This window comes from Malania oleifera, chromosome 9 (assembly GCF_029873635.1).
Source record: "Malania oleifera isolate guangnan ecotype guangnan chromosome 9, ASM2987363v1, whole genome shotgun sequence".
Lineage (NCBI taxonomy): Eukaryota > Viridiplantae > Streptophyta > Magnoliopsida > Santalales > Ximeniaceae > Malania > Malania oleifera.
In genome coordinates this window covers 56,958,432-56,971,509 of record NC_080425.1, presented here as the reverse complement: position 1 = coordinate 56,971,509, position 13,078 = coordinate 56,958,432, and the positions used below count along the sequence as shown (strand labels likewise).

Sequence of the window (13,078 nt, the reverse complement as noted above, 5' to 3'; positions counted from 1 at the left end):
GACCTTGGGAAGATCCATGTTGAGACTACTTAAGAAGAATTGGATTGATAATTGTTGGGTTTAATTAGTAGTTTATTATGTATTTAGTTTAATTATTAAAGTATTATGTGTATTTTGGGAGCTTGTTTGTAGTATTTGTGTATTCTAGGGATATGTTTGTAATGTAATGTAGTTTTAGGGGTTTATATGTAATTTCATGTGAGCAGGCTTTCTTATAAATAGAGTGTGAAAGACATATTGTAAGCAGTTATTGATGAATTTGAATTGGAATTGAACGTGAGTTCCCCCCTCGTATCTCCTCTCTCCTCCCTTCCCTATCCTTCATCTAGACCTGGCAAAATGGATAAAAATCCGTTAATCCGAACCGTATCCGACCCGTTCTAACCGACTCATGATCATCCGTTTGTTAAATGAGTCGAATATGAGTTTTAATTTTCATATCCGCCCCCTTAGCGGGTCGGGTCGGGTTTATCCGGCGGATATCCGCCAACCCGCTTAACTATTAACTCATAAAAATAGCCCACAAGCCACAACCCACTGCCCCTAAGCCCACTGACACTGAAGCACTGCCCAAAATTCAAAGGCCCAATGGTCAATGCCCCGGCCCAAGCACCCACAGCCCACATGCGTGCCCCACAGCCCCTCTTGACTATTGAGTCTCCCTCGGCCCTCCCAGACTCCCACCCTCAGGCTCCCAATCTTCCAGCCCCCACCCAGGTCAGCCCCATTCGCGATTCTTCCATTCGAGCCCTAGCCACAGACACTAGAGACTGAATCACTCAGACAAGGAGAAGTGGAAACCAGTCTAGGCGTCGCTGCCGCCGCACAAGACCCTTCTTCTTCGACCCTTCGAAGCCCTCTTCCCTCGGCCCTCTGAGTCGTGAGTTTCTTCGATCCTTCGAACCAGTCTTTGCAATCGCCATAGCAGGTTCCAGGAGCTTTGCGCTTCGAATCAATAGGAGCTTCAAACCAGCAGGTGCGAGGAGCTTCGAACCAGCAGGAGGGGGCTTTAGAACTCAGAACTCAGAAGGTAGTTTGGTTACTGGTAGTCCCTCCGAGCTCCGCTCTGGTTTATGCCTTCCAGGCTTCCACAGTTCCACCCCTATTTGTCTGTTCCACAATCCACACTTCCACAGTGGAAGTGGAAGTGTTTCCACAGTGAAGAAACACAACAGCACAACTGCTGTTACTTCGGACTTATTTTTCTCCACTGTCACTGTGTTGTGTATTTTTATTTTATTTTTCTACTTTTCTTCTTCATGCATCCATGAGCCATGCTACTGTTTATTGTATTTTTATTTTATTTTTTTACTTTTCTTCTTCATGCATCCATGAGCCATGCTTCTATTTTTATTTAATTTTAAATATATTAAATATTGATTCCTTGCAAATTGTTTAAAGAATTGGTATTTGCAAATTGTAACTTAGGCTTGCCACAGCAGTGTTTATGTTTTCCCCTAATTATGCATGGATGTTTCCCGTTGTGGGCATTTTTGGTACTGCAATCCAGTCATTGAAAAAAGTTAAAGGACCTCAGTTGTGAAAAATAATTTTTATTTTTTCAAAGAATTACAAAAGATGACATACCTTGCTTTGTAGTTTTCTAGTATTTGTGCAGAAGAGCTGGAAAACAATAATAGAAGAAATCCTTTTCTAGCTTTCTTGAAAATAAAAACTCATTTTTGTAAAACATACACTTACAGGAAATACAATTTGACATTGCAAAACATTACTAAATATATTGTCGTGTAAATTGATAAGAGTTGGATGGAATGAAAAATGTAAATGAAGAGAATGACAAAACTGAGTAATAAATATGATTTCATGTCGCTTGATTTCATTATATTCTTGTGTACTAAACATGCAATAAACCATAACATGCATGGATAGTGTTATGAGCTTGGATTTTGGAACATGGAATTGAATTTGTGTGGATTTTTGAAATAAAATCAACACAATTTTGTATTATGGTTTGTTCAAAGTAACGCATATCCAAATCTATGTCCTAAAAATCTATGCTCTTCCCATGAATCCTATGCATGGTTAGTGTTTGTTGCTCAAACAATCATAATATTCAAATTGTTCTGTTTATAGAAAACGTGTTATTGTCATAAAAAAAAATTAACAACATAATATATATAGGCCTATAAAAATAAAGTTCTCTTAATCCATCTATCAACCTTGAGATTATTACTAAAGTCTTAGCTAATAGGTTGAGTGCAATTCTTTGATAATGGAGTCCTTAGTAAAAGCATTAATTCCTCCTTTAAAGCCTTGGTACCGAAGAAATTTAATTCTATTTAATTCCTCCTTTATAGAAAAAAAAACCAATGTTCAAGTTAGTGAAGGCTAATGAAAATATGAATTTTTAGCTCTAAGCCAATACTTCTAGCAACTACATTATTTGTCATGTTAAATACTTTGACATTTCTGCATTGCTATTGTTGTAGGCCTTTGTCATTTTAAATACTTTGACATCTCTACCTTGTTATTGTTGTAGGCCTGCATAGTAGCATTGTTTTTGTTTCAAGATGAATTTAATCTTTCGCTAGGCAATGTAAACATTTAATCCCATTTCATAATTTTTTGCAGTGCATTACAAGGATTTGGGAAAAAAAATGTCTCAGTCAATAGCAAATTCAATTGATCAAAATGATGAAATGAGTGAAGAAGAAGTTCAGTTGCCAGATTCATCAAACACAGAACCTACAAAAGAAACAACTCCACAGGTAAAAAGAGCTAGGAAAAAAACATCTAGTATTTGGACAGATTTTGAGTTGATTGAAAGTGGAGATAAACAATATGCTCAATGTAAGTATTGTCCTAAGAAATATCTTTACCATAGTAAGAACTCTAGGACATCAAACTTACATTGTCATATGAAAAAATGCATGGGAAAGAAAAATAGTGATTTGAAACAAATGCTAATGAGTCAAGGTGATGGAAAGTTGTCTTTGCATACACGAAAACTTGATCAAGTTGTACAACGTAGGAAGTTGGCAATGGCAATTGTGAGACACAATTTGCCATTTTCTTTTGTTGAGTATGAAGGAATTCATGAATGGGCTTTAGAATTAAATCCAGAGACAAAATTTGTGACAAGAAATACTGCAAAAGCTGATGTTATGAGGGTTTTTTTCAAGGAAAAAGAGCACATTCGTGAGCTTTTATTGAATAATTCTAGTAGAATTTCTCTTACTTCGGACTTATGGACTTCGTTAAATACTGATGGCTATTTATGTTTAACTGCACATTTTGTGGATAAAAATTGGAAGCTTCAGAAGAAAGTATTGAGTTTTTCAAGCATGCCTCCTCCACACACTGGTCTAGCACTTAGTAACAAAGTCATGGACTTATTGGTGAATTGGGGTATAGACAAGAAGCTATTTTCCATAACATTGGACAATGCTACATCCAATGACTGTTTTGTAGAGTTTTTGAAGTCTAATTTGAACTTGAAAAATGCTTTGGTAAGGGAAGGAAAATTTTTTCATGTTCGTTGTTGCACTTACATATTGAATCTCATTGTCCAAGATGGCCTAAAATTATCTCATTTCGCTGTGCACAAAATACGAGATTATGTCAAATATGTGAAGCATTCACAACACCGAAAGTTTAGATTTCATGAATGTTGTGAAAAGGTGAGAGTGCCACGTGTGAGAGGATTTCGCCAAGATTGTCCTACTAGGTGGAATTCTACTTATATGATGCTTGAAAGTGCTTTATACTATAGAGATGCTATTTGCCAATTCAGGTTTAGTGAGGAGAATTTCAAGTTTTGCCCAAACGATGATGAATGGAAGGAAATTGAGAAAATTGCTAGTTTCTTGAAGGTTTTTTATGACTTGACAAATCTTTTTTCTGGGACATCTTATCCAACTGCAAATTTGTACTTTCAAGGAGTATGGAAGGTACAAGTAACTTTACTTAATGCAGCATTGGGTGATGATATCTTTTTAAAGAATGTGGCTACTCAAATGCAAGGGAAATTTGACAAATACTGGTCAGATTATAGTAAAATTTTGGCAATGGCTGTTATTCTGGATCCTCGTTTCAAGATACAATTTGTATCTTTTTGTTTAAAAGAAGTGCAACCAATGTCTTGGAAAGATCGAGTAAACGACATCCAGCGTGAGATGCATTCACTTTTTGATGAGTATGTGAAGCACCACTCCCCTTTGACTTCTAATAAAATGCCTTCCTTTGAAGCATCTATTAGTCATGATCGTGGTCATATGACACCTATTGCAACATCAGTTGACGTGACACTAAAAGTAAGATTTTTTTTTAAGTACAAATTTTATTTACTTTTATTATACATCTATAGAATTTTTATATTTCTATTGTTATATACTTGTTTTTAGGGTTTTAAAGCTTTTGCTAAGGAAGATGAAGAAGCTCCAATGTCAGAACTAGAAATGTTTTTTAGAGAGAGGATGGTAGATTGTGATAAAGAATTGGATATTTTGGACTTTTGGAGGAATCATGAATATAGGTATCCGATTCTTTCTCAAATGGCAAGAGATATCTTATCAATTCCAATATCAACTGTTGCATCGGAATCAGCATTTAGTATTGGAGGAAAAGTGATAAATATGTCACGTAGTTCTCTTACGCCTGATAATGCTGAAACTATCATTTTAACTCGTGATTGGCTGTATAGTCGAGGAGGTATGCTTATTTAATTATATTTCTATGTTATTATAAATACTATGTATTATGCAATATTTATTTATATTTTAAAATTTGAATGCAGTTGAAGAATTTGTAGATAAGGAAGAACCTGCTGAAGATATTGCTCAAGCTGAAAGAGCAGGTCGTACCTCATCTAGTGTATCATCTTGCTCTATTTGACCTTATTTGAATATTACTACACTAGCACAGGTTGTGCAGCTAGTGCTTCTATTTATCTTTGAAAATTATGTAGTCGATAAATTATTTTTTATTTGTTGTTTTAACTTGTAGTGTTGAATAAATTATTTGTAATTTTTTTTCCAGTTTGATAACTTGTAACTTTTGAGATGTTAATTAATAAGTTCAATTTATGTTATTCAATTAATAACTTAAATTATATTTTGAATTCTTTCATGATAGGCACACGAGGAGAAGAAGATGAAAGCTTTGATGTCACAAATGAAAGCATTTCAATTAATTCAAGGCATTCAAATAATTTTGAAGTTATTTGAAGGATGGATTGAGATTTTTTTTAGTTTGTTGATAGTTTTATTTTGAGAGATTCACACGATTTGAAAATAGTTGTATTTAAAGAAACTCACATGCTGTAAGAACAATTATAATGTTTAGATTTTAGACTCACACTCACACGAGTCACACAGTTTGAGTTTTTATTTTGAGTTGGATTGAGATTAATTTATTGTGTTTTACTGTTTACAGCTTTACTTGTATGAATTAGGAGTTGTTAATTAGTATAAATGATTGAATGATTGATATAGTTACTAAAAAAGTTAATACACAAACTAATTGCAAGTTTTAGTATACAATTTAAATTATTATGACAAAAATAAATTATTAATAAAATTATATTTGAGAATGGCGGATTATCCGCTCATCCGCCATGAATTATCCGACCCGAAACCGCCTAATCCGCCACTTAAACGAGTCGAATATGGATTATGATTTTTTCACCCGATAATCCGCCTTATCCGCCACGGATAAACCGACCCGATCCGCTTTGCCAGGTCTACCTTCATCTCTTCTATTCCTTCTAATTTCTCCATGGCCACAGAACCTTGATGCTGCTCCTATGTCTTTTCATTCATAGTTGCGCATCATGAAAGAAAAGACATCATATCTTTTTCTCCTTTACAAAAGGTCCAAAGTGTCCACTTTCCTCAAAGAAGTCTCAGCAAAGAAGCAATGCAAAGCAGGTAATTGGGGTTAAGCACAAAAGATACTGAATTGAGGACTTGTTCTCAATATATCCCTCACATGGATTTCCCCCACACTAGTGCCCAGTTCTCAATGTAAAATATCTTCCAACTTGTTGAATCTGAAAGTTCTTAAAATTCTGAAGTATTGATAATTGCAATAATAAGGGCGGTCAGGTGCACAAAGCTCCTGCATATGTGGGGTCCGGGAAAGGGCAGACCACAATGGGTCTACAGTGCATAGCCTTCCCTTGCATTTTTGCAAGAGGTTATTTCCACATGTCAAACCTATGACCTGGTCACATAGCGATAATTTTATCATTGTGTGGAAGCGCCCCTTCTATTATTGAAATAATGCATCATTTATATGATATGCAACACTACCATGCACAACTCCTGGCCGGCTATCCAACTTTTGACCATAGATAACACGACTAGCTTTTTCTCTTCCTCTGTTTAAATATGGCAGTCTGCTTTTGTTGCATTGCTCTTACTTTTTTCCTGTGTGTATCATTTGTGTTACTACAGACAAAGAATGATAATCAACACACAAGAATGTTGCAAAACATCCCCATCCTTAACAATAATCGTCCATGTTGCCTACAATTCATTTTCCATCAAGTGTTATTTTCACTTTCAAATAAGAATTTCCATCATTTGATCTTTTGATCATGTCTAGTATCACCATAGACCCTTTCATCACTACAATTGATGTTGCAACAGAAAACCCTTTTTTTTTATAAAATAAGATATATTAAGAGAGAGAAAAATTACAACTTAGCAAGGAGATGAAATCTCAAAAAAATAAATAATTAATAAACAAAACTTTAAAATAAAAATAAAACTACACAAAAAAATTAACCAAGAAAATCCCTCTTTAATCCCTTCCCATCATAGTTCAACAAACAAATAATCTTTGATGTTGCCTACAATTCATTTCCCATCAAGTGTTATTTTTCTCTTTCAAATAAGAATTTCCAGCATTTGATCTTTGATCATGTCTAGTATCACCATAGACCCCTCGCCACTATTATTGATGTTGCAACAGAAAACATTCTTTTTTTTTCATAAAAGAAGAAGAGATACTAAAACAGAGAGTGAAATTACAACATAGGCAAGGAGATGAAATCCTCAAAAAAAAAATAATAAACAAAAAATTTAAAATAAAAATAAAACTACACAAAAAATTAACCAAGAAAAACCCTCTTTCATCCCTTCCCGTCATAATTCAACAAACATTTGAAATTTTCTACTTTCCTGTGCCCCTTCTCAACCTTTGAATTACCACCATCTATCCGAATTTTGTTTCCTCCACAATCTAACATGTGTAAACCCAATTCATCCAACAAATGCTACAACAAAAAATAAACCAAGCATTAAGTCCCATTAGGTGGGATTGGCTCTATGAAGCCATTTCCAGCAATTTACACGATCATGGGCAATGTCCTACTACAAATTCGGGGAGGGCAAAATTCCATCCTTGCACAATTGCTTTTCATCCATACCATCATTTTCAAAAGTACTAATTCCCTCCAAGGTTGCAATCGAAATCTTACAAGGAAATTCCAATTAGACAATCAGGCGTTGCCACATACCCTCTTACACTTATGTCTTATCGTACCTCAGCTGCATCTATATCCAATATCACCTTATTCTATAGCTGTATAACAATAGTCAGTATCCTTTGATTCTCCCATTCAATCAACGTTCAAACTCCCTCATCCACTCTCCTTACAACAGCAGCAGCAGCAAAGAAAAAAGAACCAACACCTTCATAATAGAACAAGGAACCTTTAATCTTTGCAGCAAGATATTGATAGTGGTTCTCCCACATAATTTTTCCCCTTAGGTTTCTAGCTATTCCATACCATAGTTACATTTGCCTTTCCCATCCTTGCCCGTCTTCCTCGAAACTAAAGTGACAAACCATGGTTTTAAAGCTCGCCTTATAATCTTTTACACTCTTAGTGTTCTAGGGTAAAATGCACAAGGTATAATCGAACATACAAGATAATCAATACCTTGTACTTGATCACTAGGACTTTCTATCAAGCACTTGAATGGAACTTATATTGGGAAGATAGTGTTTTTAGTTGGAAGATACATGGTGACAACTCAGCAGCCTTGTTGCAAGTTCTAGAGTGCTAAACCCTTGAAAATTTTGGATCGCAGGGTTCATTTAGGATTCTCATCAATGTGATGTCCATGGCATATCATTTCCCACATTCATTTGAAGTCTAGAAGGTGACATCCCTGACATGGCAACAATCTCACATTCCCTAAGAATGAAGGATTCCCACAAAACATAGGAATCCTATTCCCGTTCTCAATCATGGGAAATCCTATGGGGGACAAATTTTTTTGGGACTGAATTGTCCACACTATTTTGGCTAGTTGAACGCCAATGCCCCCATAATCTTCTATAACTTGTGTAAAAAGTGAGTTCAAGCGCATCAAGCTGCAACAAATGTCAAGATTTTTTAACTTATTTTCTTATTTCCCATGTTCATGTAATATTTTGGATTCTCTAATCAAAGGAAACATTTTTCCGTAAAAACTGTCTTCCTTAATGGCAGCAAAATGGGTCAACAAACCATGTAGTAAATGAGCAAGTGTTAAAGGTGTTTGAATTTAAGTCAATCCATCTATAAATGGGTGAATAAGACAAATGTTCATATCCATCCTTTAAAAAAGAAAAAAAAAAAAAAAACAACTTCATGAAATAGAGAAGAAGAATATAAAATGAAAAGGATAAGAAATCCTCAAAAATGAGAAAATAAAGAGTACAATCAAAAAAATAAAGCCTCCCACGTCCATCCAATTAATTAACAGACTGCAAATGATTACCAATTATCAAATTATAAAAACTTAAAGAGTGAGTCCAAGTGCACAGTGCACCGTATTATGACATGTGTCAAGAATTTTTTTTTTTTTTTTTTTTACTCATTTTCTCTTCCTGTGTTCTAAGTTAGGGCACTCTATTGAAGGAAACTTTTTCCATAAAATCTTATTCACTTTGTGCTATGAGAAGCAAAACATATTAGCAAGCCAAGTAGCTAATGAGTGAGTGTTAAACAGGCTTGAATTTAACTACTTCGTAACTAAGTGTCACAGTCCGACTATTTTCACACCCTTGTGAAGGGCCGTGCGGCGCTAGCTAAAGCACTCTTGTTTAACTAGCCAACCTATCATTTACCAACATTCATCCACGACACACTTTCATTAACATTCATTCAGATAGCAGTGGAAACAATAATCAATTCATGAAAGCCGTGGCAAGCAAGCAGTAAACATTGAAGCAAATGTAATTCATTAACAAATCCTCCGTTGACATGGTGTACTTAGCGAGGGAGGCAAGTAGGCTAAGCACGATGACAATTGCTAGTGAGTTTTACAATGACTGATGAACACTCACCCTCCCCTAAAGAGGTTTTTATGTAATTATCATCCTGGCACTAGGAAACATCAAAGTGACCGAGGAGTCATACTGCCTTATTTGGCTTACAAAGACTCTACTAGCAGAAAATAACCCTACACTAGTATTTACATGATGGAAACTCATTCCAAGCACATGAGATAAGCGGTCACAGGCAAGCATAATGCCCTGAACAAGCTTAGCTTGTGACACTAAGGCAAGTAAAGAAATTCCAATTAATTGATAGGATGCAAACACATACCCACCAACAAATTATACTAAATTTATCTTGCATATTTTCCTTAATATGTAACTAAGGCAAGTAAAGAAATTCCAATTAATTGATAGGATGCAAACGCATACCCACCAACAAATTATACTAACTTTATCTTGCATATTTTCCTTAATATTTCAAAATATTTAGGTGGAAACATAGAAGAATATTGCACTCTCTTTTTGTAAGTACATGTTATATTTTACTGAGATTTTTTACTTAAAATCGCTCCATCCCTCCCTAGCTAATAAGTGAGGCTTAAATGAGCTCATATTTAAGTTAACACTCTATAAAGAGGAGAATAAAGAAGTGCCATGCCTGTTTAATTAATTAATGGAGAATGAATGGGTATATGTTAACAACTTATAATAAATTTAATTTATATTTTTTCATTAATATTTCAACATGTTTAAGTGAACAAAAGAATATTACACTCACTAAAACATGCTTAGCTATTGTTTTATTGTTACTAACAAATCTTTACTCAATATTGCAGTGCTCTTTAAAATTTCACCTATTCACTTTACTGTTTTTGCATAAGCCTTAACTTACCATGTGACTTATAATTAATTTGATGAGTTGAGTCTTAAGAAAAAAAAAACAATTAATTAAGGAAATTATTAACGTTTTTAGGTTGTCTATTAATAATAGTAAGTCAAACTTCATGCAAATCAACTTTTTCTATTTGTAAATATTAACATATCACACTTGATAAATTTATTTACAGCATTCAATATAATTCAGTATTTATTCAATGACAATATTATTACACAATATTGTTATATTATAACAATAAAATGTTATAATATTAAAAATAACAGCCAATAAACTTGAAAGTAGTATTATTATTCTGTTATAATAATATAATATTAAATTATATTATCATATATTGTATTATTAATTACATAATTTGTTATTAAGTTTGTAAAATGATATAATAGTGTGCTTTATCTTATAATATAAATATAATATCAAAAAAAATATCAAAAAAATAAAGTAATATTATGTTACATTATAATAATGTAATATTATTATAATAAATAATACAATAATAACAGCCAACCCTGATCATTTTTCCCTATAACTACATCATTTAGAAAGCAAAGTTCCTCCTAAGATTCGGATGTTCATCAAACTCTTGTCACTCAATTAGTTATATGCATGACCTGCTATCCTACAAACGACCCTACAAGGCTCTCATTCCGGATATGTGCTTCATGTGCCATGAGTCCAGTGACACGAAGGCACATCTTTTCTTTCACTGTCCAGTGGAAATTTTCTCTTGTTTTGGCAAAGCTAAGGTGGTTTCATGCGTTGTGGGGTATTTCCAACAAGTAAGATATTGGGGTTTGGCAAAACCAAAAAGGGAATGGCTTTATGGAGCTGTGTGCACCCTTTGGACCAAGAGGAATTTGAGAACCTTTAAGGATCGCACAACCTCCCCTCATTTGTTATGGCATGGAGTCGTGTCTCTAGCTTCTTTTTGGGCCCATTCATTCATGTTCTTTTAGAGGGTTCTCCTTAGTTGTTATGGAATAGTGTTGTGTTCTCAGCTTCTTCTTGGGCCCATTCCTTTGGATTCTTTTGGGGGTTATTGTTGCCTGACCTGCGAGGGGCGATCTATTGTAATCAAATGTAACTTTCCTTTCTGTTCTTCAGGAGGACATCTTTTTCTCCTCTCTCTGTTACCTTGTTTTTTTTCTGTTAATATACTTTTCTTATCAAAAATATATATAAGACAGAAAATAATATAAAAATAAAAATCTTTATGTATTCTAAATATATGACTATTCTTAATACATTACTAGTTTATTACACACAAGCCATGGCTATTTTTGGTAATCTTATTGAAATATCTAATAATATTACCAAGTTAAACCAAACCAGACATAGGTCACCTATACACACTCCCAGGAATGCTATAACAAGTATCAAACAAAATATTCTTCCTCAAATATGTGAGGAAAGAATCGAGGACTTTAGTTACATGACTCACATGCTTGGTCACTATCCATTTTGTGATGCCTAATTTGATAGTTGGAGTTATCATTGAAATAAATAATGGAGGAATTGGTATTAGGAAGAAGCTTAACCATGACTGATTCATACCATCTAGATATCATGCCTGCTTGCAGCTAAAATTTAATTCAATCAAAAGTCAGCAACAAACACACTTTATGCACAAGTTCAACGTCTTATTTGGCAACAATAGAAAAATGAATGCTTGATCAATGATCACCAACACTTTAAATTGAGTAATGCTTGATTCATTGTAGTAATTTTCAAATAGAGAGAATCATCAAATGCTCTTCCTCATGGGCCTGTGGCAGTATAATTTAAATTATCTAACCTTCCAAGAGAGAGATATTCAGCTGGATGAAAAAGAAATATCATATGTACCTTCAGCTCTCCAGCAGCAGACACTTTCTCATCTTTCTTTTGCCATCCAACAGAAACAGATGACTCCAGACCGAAAGTAAGTTGTATCTGGAAGACAAAAGGGCAATAAAACAAAATTGAGTCCAAAATAATTAGCAGCCACCAAAAGGTTATATAGCCTAAATTATGTCACACCTCTACCAGCTAACTAAAAGAAAATTTATGTTCATTGAATCTAAGTTTATTTTTTTTAATAATCCTTCCATCATTTAAAAAACGGCATTTAATATCATGGCACCTGCTAAATAAATAGAATGACATTGCTTATACATCTCAAACCGAGTTCCCGCATGTTTCAAGCCCATTCAACACTACTCCAAAAAAAATCACACAAAATTAATCTTTTCAATGTTCCAAAAATATGCGCAAATGAACCCATTTGTGACAACCAAGAGACATACATTTCCATTTGATGTCTCAGACAGTTGGCGAGTCCATGCATTTGAAAGATTGATTGAACCATCCTTCAGTGACATTGCAAGACCAATTGTTGCCGTTGAATGCCGTGATAAGTGGCTGCACAAAACAATGGAGTGACTTGAAACTAGTAAATGAGGGAGAAAAATTTATTCTTATAAAAGCAATTTCCTACCGAGATGTCTGTACCCCAATAAGTGCCCGTAAACCAGCTGATGCCATAAATTCAATTGAAGAAACCGAAGAAGTTTGATGCCTAAAAACAGCAGTTGCAGCTCCACCACCAGAATTTCCCGTCACAGCCAGATTTCCACCAATAGAAATGGCATTCCGTTTTGATATTTGAGACTGAACTTCACTTGACATAGCCATGCTGACATTTATTTATAAACACGAGTTGCCAGGTGAAGCTATAAACAAGTGTATTAAGGCAAACATTACCAATAGGAACGCAAGCATGGAACATTCCAAAGGTCAAGGATTAAAGCAAGATAGACAAGAAGATCATTGATTAAATTCCAAGATAAATAACTACAATGGAAATGAATTTGAAAGTGGACCTTAATATATATGAATTCACATCAAGATTTTCTGGTAGGGGCAAATGTATTCAAAGTGTAAAATATTTACAAAATTTAAGGAAAA

The 13,078-nt window shown here is 34.3% G+C and overlaps 1 protein-coding gene across 1 annotated transcript in view; it reads right to left on the bottom strand.

Moving 5' to 3' along the window:
- Positions 1-13,078, bottom strand: part of LOC131163697 (chaperone protein dnaJ 13) — a 93,203-nt gene that overhangs the window by 69,222 nt on the left and 10,903 nt on the right. Inside the window, exons 3-5 of the mRNA XM_058120374.1 lie at positions 12,609-12,806; positions 12,418-12,532; positions 11,978-12,064 (exon numbers count right to left, since the gene is read on the bottom strand). Coding sequence (XP_057976357.1) covers positions 11,978-12,064; positions 12,418-12,532; positions 12,609-12,806 — 400 coding nt within the window. The remainder of the gene's footprint in view (positions 1-11,977; positions 12,065-12,417; positions 12,533-12,608; positions 12,807-13,078) is intronic.